The 7,686-nt window shown below is 33.2% G+C and overlaps 1 protein-coding gene across 1 annotated transcript; it reads left to right on the top strand.

Annotated features, from left to right (window-relative positions):
* The first annotated feature begins 6,198 nt into the window (after window positions 1-6,198).
* Window positions 6,199-7,306, top strand: LOC149406182 (cyclin-dependent kinase inhibitor SMR3-like protein). Its single transcript, XM_089625993.1, has one exon. It carries the CDS (start codon window positions 6,550-6,552, stop codon window positions 6,886-6,888), a length of 339 nt encoding a protein of 112 aa, XP_089482119.1. The 5' UTR covers window positions 6,199-6,549; the 3' UTR covers window positions 6,889-7,306.
* Window positions 7,307-7,686: the final 380 nt, after the last annotated feature.

Consider the following 7,686-nt stretch of genomic DNA (forward strand, 5'->3'; position numbering starts at 1 on the left):
CGGTTTTAGGCATTTCGACGAGTGTATTAGTAAGATTCAATGATTGACTTTCCGGGGAAACCGACCGGAAACTGCCTTACCGGAGAAAATCGGTACCGGTTCGTTAGTTACCGTTTTCGTTCTAATTTACCGGGACTTTCCGGTGATTTTCGTTTGTCGCAGCCTTTTTTTATCAACTTTCATTGGTTGTCAGTAGGTAAATTTCGGGGGTTTATCAAATTTTGGGATTTTTTTTTTTTAAATTTTTTTTTTTTTTACTTAAATCCATGATTTCAAGGGTTTGAACAATGAATATGAGTTTATTGGTTGTTTTGTATAGTTTTCAATGTTTTTTTAGGTTTAATCCGAATTAAAATGTTGAATTTTAATCTGAATCTGAGTTTTTTGATGTTGTAGATGATGATTTGATGATAAAAACGATGATTATGATGTTCTTGAGTGGATGTTCTTGAGATGAATATAATGCTTATGATGTTTTATGATGATGAATGGTGTCTTGAGTTGAATATGATGATTTGCGATGATGAATTAATATCATGTATTCGTTGTATGAACTATGAATTTTGAACTATGAAAAGTATGTTTATTTTTGCAAAATATTTGTCTGAATACCCCCCTCGGTTTTCTACATTTTTTTTACGGTTTCCTCTACGGCAAGCGGTTTCCTACCGGCACCGAATTCTTTTTTTTTTTGTTTGAAAACCCCTCGGTTTCTTCTACGGTTTACCCCCAAAATTGAAGTCCCGGTATGGTAATGGTAACGGTAAAACGAACCTTGGTAGGATTAGAGAAGCCATAACTTGGATAAACAGTTCAACCCAAGGAGTAGACGAACTCAAAATGCGTTTTTTATTTAACGGTCTTGACGAGAGGAACTTTCACACCGATAATAGGATTAGGTGAAACGCAGCTTGTTTAATGTTGAATTCTTTCTTGGCCGATAGATATGTAGATGTTATTCATTAATATGCGAGCAAGTATGGAAGCCATGACATAACCTAAGCAGACATCGCAGTGGCTAAGTGTTTTACTCGATTTCTTCACGTTTTTTTACGATGAAACATGTGCATTGTTCGCCGTTTACACGCCCACATCTTATTTAGCACTACGTATAGTTACAAGGATTGTCAAAAATCTTCACGATTCCAACCACTTTGAAAATATTTCAACCGTGTATCAAATCTATGAGAGCAATTTTTTTTAAATATTGAGGAACTTTAAAGATTCCTTACTTGAATGGTTTTGCATGCATTCTAGACCTCCCAATAAAATTTTGGGGTTATCTTACTTTTTTACAGTATTTAACACGTCATACTGGATAAGATTACGTGGCACATGATCATACCAACAAGTAAAGGAATACCAACGACAAATTCCAACTCGTCCCGAGCCGAGTTTTACTTCTCTTTTAGGTTTTACCAACAACAAATTCCAACTCGTCCCGAGCCGAGTCAACCCCTACATACCTTAACAAGTAAATGAATGTTTCGAGATATAACTTGTTTTGCCCGAGGCGGAACTTCCTCATAAAGATTGTCACTGCATCCCTCAACCACTGAAGACACGTCTGAATACGACGAGATCGCGCTATACAACTCTCAACAATTTGCCTTCATGAATCAAGACGACCTTGCTGGCATAGTGAAGCAACACGAAAACATGTTTCCGATATTGTCCAAGATGATCCGAGATGTACATTTGATCCTGATTTCAAAGGTGTCGTTCGAATCCGCATTTGGTAGCTCGGGTCACATTATTGACGATCGAAGTCAGAGTTTGAAACTCAAAATGATTGAAGCATTCCTATTTACTAAAATTGGTGTCAACATGAAGAACGTTCTCAAGAAACATTTGTTAACATTGATCTTGTTGATAATTTTGATATAAACTTTCAAAACATGACTATTCATGAAGTGTAGTTTTATTGTAATGTTTTACTCATAATCTTGTTGTAATGTTTTTACCTATTTTTTATTTATTTATAAAGCTTTAAATAAAGCTGCAATTCAGTTTACACATTAGTCTCTTCTTTTAAAATTTTAACATTTTAATACTTTGATTTACCATTTAAATTTGATTTTTAATTTTTTTATTACATAATAGAAATTAACGAAAATTCTAATTTTTATTAAACCTAACGAAAATATTAACCTTCATAAAGTAAAAACTACCTAACGAAAATATCATTTTCATTTAGCAACGAAACACACATTAATATAATGTATTTTCACTTATTTTCAATGCCCCAAATGACCGACTGTCTTTCTAAATAGCATTCATTTAGTCCACCGCCCTTACCCACACATGACATACATACATGTTGTTTTATTTCTCAATTAAATGGGCCCACAGATGAACGGCTGAGATTAGTCTTCACGGTGAAAGAAAACCCCCGTTCATGTCTTGATCACCTAATGGTGCAATTTGGTTTTTTATTTTTTATTTTTTTTATCATAATTAAGTTTCATGAGTTTTTTATTAAAAGGCTGAGCTGACTAATTAAGTAATTCTTCTTGTTATAAAAAAAAAAAAAAAATTCCACTGGTTGTTAATGTTCATAAAAATTGTGAAGGAAATTTATTCCAACGATCGATGGTGCCTTTGATTTGAACAGCATTATTCTTTATTTTGTAAAGTATTTATCGAAAACAAAAATTTGAAAATAAGTAAGAAGTGCATGGATAGTCACGTTCCCGCTCATAGGATATGCTGGCACTAGCTTCTATGCTATGGTCGCTATTTTTTTTTTTTGGCATTTCAAAATATTTTGCCTTTTATGGGACCTACTAAATATGACAACCATGTGATCCAAAGAGCCAGTGGTTTGGGACAGCCATATTCTGACGTGGCACCACGTCAGCGTCGGATTGAAAATTGGGATCTTATTGTTCATTGGGGCCCACATAGTTTGCTAAGCCTAAAGCCCGGAACTCAACTCAAAGTGAATATAGGGACTTGTGATTGTGCGAGTATTTTCATTGGAAAATAACACATTTATACCCTGTGTTTTAGTGAAATGTCGAGTTTAACCCTTAGTTTTCAAAAATGTCGAGTTCATACCATCTGTTTAACTAAAATGACGAAATTATACCCTGAAATGAATAACAGCGTCACAAATCTCCCTTTCATTGATATTAACTCTTATATAAGAAAAACCGAATCAAATCTAAATCAGTACCCTAATTTCCAAATTCTCAATTTTGAAATAAAAATAGCCTTAAATTGAAATTAAATAATAAAACTCATACCGCCTAAGAAATGACTTCATTCCGTGTTCGAATTGTAACTCTAAATCTTGGATTCTCTGTTCGAATATGCGATTTTGATGACTATCAACTATCGATGTTTACCACTTTGCCTCTTTCTGTGTTCTTCACGATTAAGAGACTGTTGTTTATTTTTTAGTTTTTAAATAAATTACATATATGGCGCGAATGAATAAAGATAATTGATGTTTATATTATAAATATTATAGTCAACGTCAATGAAAAGTCAATAAAAAGAATATTTGTGACATTGTTGTCTATTTCATGGTATAATTTCGTCATTTTAGTTAAACAGAGGGTATAATTTCGTCATTTTAGTTAAACAGAGGGTATGAACTCGACATTTTTGAAAATCGAAGGTTAAACTCGACATTTCACTAAAACACAGGGTATAAATGTGTTATTTTCCCTATTTTCATTATATGCAAGCATATAGAAATTGGCATGTGATAATACGTGTATAAATATAAACTTACTTTTGTCGTATAAGGCTGTTTTTTTGGAGTCTACGCCAAAAAATTTGTTATATATTCCGAATTTTATAAAATTCCAACTCCAACTCCGATTCCAAGTGCATTTTATTTTTATAATTGATGGACCGTGATTCAAAGAGGATGCCAATGTATTATTCCTTAAATCATATGAGCATATAAAATGACCAATAAGGGCAAAGGCCAACACAACTGCCATTTCAGATATACGATTACAATAATACAAGTTATGTTTAGGAAAATCATCGAAATACTTGTTAAAATTGATATCACGATGAAAGCAGATAAAATTTCGAAATTTACAACAAAAATTTAAAAATTAATACGATAAAATTTACGTCGGAATTCTTATCAACGGCCAAGTTATGGTAAACTAGTCTGTAAATTATCAGCCAAAGGCATTTTAGACATTGAGCTATATATTTATGAATGTGCATTAAATGCATTTGATTACTTCTACTACAAATTAGAGCAGGCATATAAAATTCTCATAATGATAAAATCACGAGGTGTAAATGTCGTATCTTGTATCAATACTTGAAGCAAACATGGCAATATAAATGAGAAAAATGATATAAAATAACCATTTAAAACTAATTGATTAGATTGATTAGCAAAATAATCAAATTTTTAAATTTTTAGTAAAATAGCCAAAGTTACATTGTCAAATATTTTTTGACACAAAGATTAAATTTTCTATAAATTATTATAAGCAATTTATCACTTTCAAAAATATTAATCATAAGATTAATTTTGTTTTGAAATCTGATTTCATCACATGTTAGCTATTATTCTAATTTTAGGCAAACTTAGTTATTTTGCAAATCCTTAACTTTAAATCGACTATTTAGCCAAATAACCCATATAAAAGCCGATATGTCGTAATCGATGATGTTCGTCAATTAACATTTTTTTTTTATGGTAGCCAGCTCCGTCGTTCAAGTTGCCACGCATCACATTAAAACTATATAAATACCACATCCACTTAAAAGAGGAAAAATGATTCTATTTTCACGAGGAAAACTCACGCAAAAAATATTTTCATCACTCTTCACTTGCTCTCTTTATACTCTAGAGACGAGATGAGACCCCATACCTCTCATTTAGCTCCCGAACTACTATAGAACATCAAAGCGCACGTCGTAAGTAATCACTTCGTGTCCTCTTAGCTCATTTGTTATTGTGTTTCATTAGGTGATGAAGACTAAAAAACCAACCTTCCAACATAAATAAAAATCATAAGATCAAGATGATAATTATCACATCACCTCAATCGTCTTTTCTATGACTCCTTGAAGATCGTGGCAATAAGATCTAACCCCAATATGCCATGCTTTTCTCGCGTCGATGAATACAACTCTAATTCTCGTTTGTGATTTCGATGTTCCTCTAGAGATCGTGACATTTCTAGTCCGTTCCAAATAGTCATGACTTCTTCGAGACCGTCGAAAAAAAATAATGTTAACAACCTTAACAATTAAAAGTAGAGCCGCCTTAAGACCTAATATTTTACGCTCAATTTTTATACTTTTTAGTCTAAAATTATATAATTTTTGCATAATGTCGCCCTGCTCTTGGCATCTCGAGCCAGCTTTTTGCTTTGCCTCGTGTCTCGAGTGTAATCAGTGTTAACAAAGGGCATACTAATTTCTTTCAAGGTAATCAAGTAAAAAAATTATGGACGAAAGTTGTCACATTGGAAATTGACTTTTTTGTTTTTAGTCAGAATTGACCTCGTTTGCTCGACACTTTGACTGGTGTTCTGTGTCGTACAGAAATAAATGACGCCCATCCTTCACCACATGACATGTTTATGCAGTGGTAAAAAAAAAAAAACCTCTTCGTGACTGTGGTAAAAGAAAAATAACATGCATGTATATCAGTATATCCAAAGACGATGTGAAGTATAAATGGTTTGTTCATCAGTTTCTAGCAGAAAATGGTCAGATCTGGGCTTTTCAATTTTGGAAAAATAAATTCAGGGCTTACGTAATGTTATAAAAGTTTGGGCCAAAGCCCAGAAGAAGTTAAAACCTGGCCCAGAATGACTATTTCGTCCAATAAACGACAACGTTTATGTGACGGTGATTGTCCCCTCTGATTGGAGCAATCGTCAGTCCCAATAAAAGCAATAACGCCAAACGAGGGTAAAATTGGGAAAACCCAAAGCCCAAAATCGAGATTCCAAAGAAACGCGGGAATAAGAGCCGTTGCCAACTAAAACTCTCTAGTTTTGGCGCCTAAATGTTTATGTTTCGTCACTCGTTTTGGGCTGCCCGTCAGTTTTCCCGGGCAGTTGCCACTGCCCGATATTCTCTCTCTCATTTTTTTTTTCTTTCTTTCTTTTTCGTTGCTTCTTTTTTCAAGAGCTTTTTAGCAAATTGGCTTTAAGACCGACCAATATAAATACGTCTCACACCCTCTTTAAGACTTTCTCATTTTCATTTTCTTGAAAACAATTTAGAAAGAAGAAACAATTCTTTTTAAAGCTCTTTCCTTTTTGTGGGTTTCTCTCTTAAAAAAAAAACACTCTTTCAATTTTATTTTTTTTCCCTCTCTTTCCATATCCCCCGTTTCTCAGCTAAACCTCTTCAAAGAACCCTTTTTCTCTTATATTCCTCTTCTTCTTATTATTCTCTCATCTCCTTCTAATATTCGCCGATCAAAATCCCATTCCATTATTCCATTCCCTTTTTTTTGTTCTAATTCTCTTGAACCCAAAAAAACTCTTTGCTCTGTTTTTCCTTTGAAGGTCTGAAAAGAGACCCAAAAAATAAAAAAAAAACAAAAAAATGGGTTTTTCAAAGAAATCCCAGGTGGACGAATCGGAAGGAAGAAAGTGGGTCATCGCCGGAATTCCGGTCCGAAGCTCGATGAAGCCGATAAACACGAAGAGTAATAGTAACAATAATAAAGTGAGAGACTTTGCAGAGGAAAACGACAACGGAGAAGAGACTTGTTCAACGACGCCGACGGCGAAGGAAGCGAGGTTGCCGGAGAAACTGCGGTGCCCGCCGGCGCCGAGAAAGCGCCGAACGGCTTCGAAGTGTAATTTCTCCGGCGTCAGAGAGTTCTTCACGCCGCCGGACTTGGAAACGGTTTTCATACGTCATGTTGAGAAGGCTAATTAATTAACTCTTTCTTTTACTTTATTTTAGAAATTAGTAAGTTAAGGGATTTTAGGTTTGGTAGGTAGAGAGATTCAATAATTAGAAGTTAGATTTGGTTTTATATTTTTATTTTTATTATTGTTATTATTCAATGTATAATCACTCTTCTCTTTCAGGGTGTTTGAGATGAGCTAATATTGATGTACAAAAGATATATATGAATATCTATGTATGCACTGAGCATTCTAGTTATAAGAACCAATTTTTGGTTGAGTATATGTTTTTTTTTTTTTTCTTGAGTTTGAAGTGATTTTTTTAGGTTCATGTATTTTAGTCGGTTAATGGATATGACTCTTGTCGCTATTCATTAAAGTGTTGCTATTTTTGAAGTGAAAAATGGCTGAATCAAATAAAGTTTGTATCTTTATTATTCATGTTCAATACAAGTTTTTTATTTATTATTTGTTGAAAACTTGAAATAGACATAGTTGGCTGAATCTTTGTCATTAAGGTATATGTTGTTCACTTGTTCGTGAAGCAGACATGGAACCAAAATTATTTATTATTTTCTATTTTTTTTTCAACGAAAAAATTAAAAAGAAGTTGACATCTTTGTATTCCTTTACATGAAATCTGACAACAATTTACATTAAAAATGAATTTATTAGCAAAAAGCGTCGGTGCCTTTTTTTTTTCTTTTCTTTCATTCATCACATTATCCAATTTAATTTTCTTAATAGCTCAGGCTTCAACTTCTTCACCTACCATACTAAATCAGTAACCTCCAATTTTTCTTACTAATGAGTAAATGAATCTGTT

The sequence above is a fragment of the Urtica dioica genome, chromosome 1 (genome assembly GCF_054948205.1).
Source record: "Urtica dioica subsp. dioica isolate 48M chromosome 1, U.dioica_male_clone48M_v1_H2, whole genome shotgun sequence".
Taxonomy (NCBI): domain Eukaryota; kingdom Viridiplantae; phylum Streptophyta; class Magnoliopsida; order Rosales; family Urticaceae; genus Urtica; species Urtica dioica.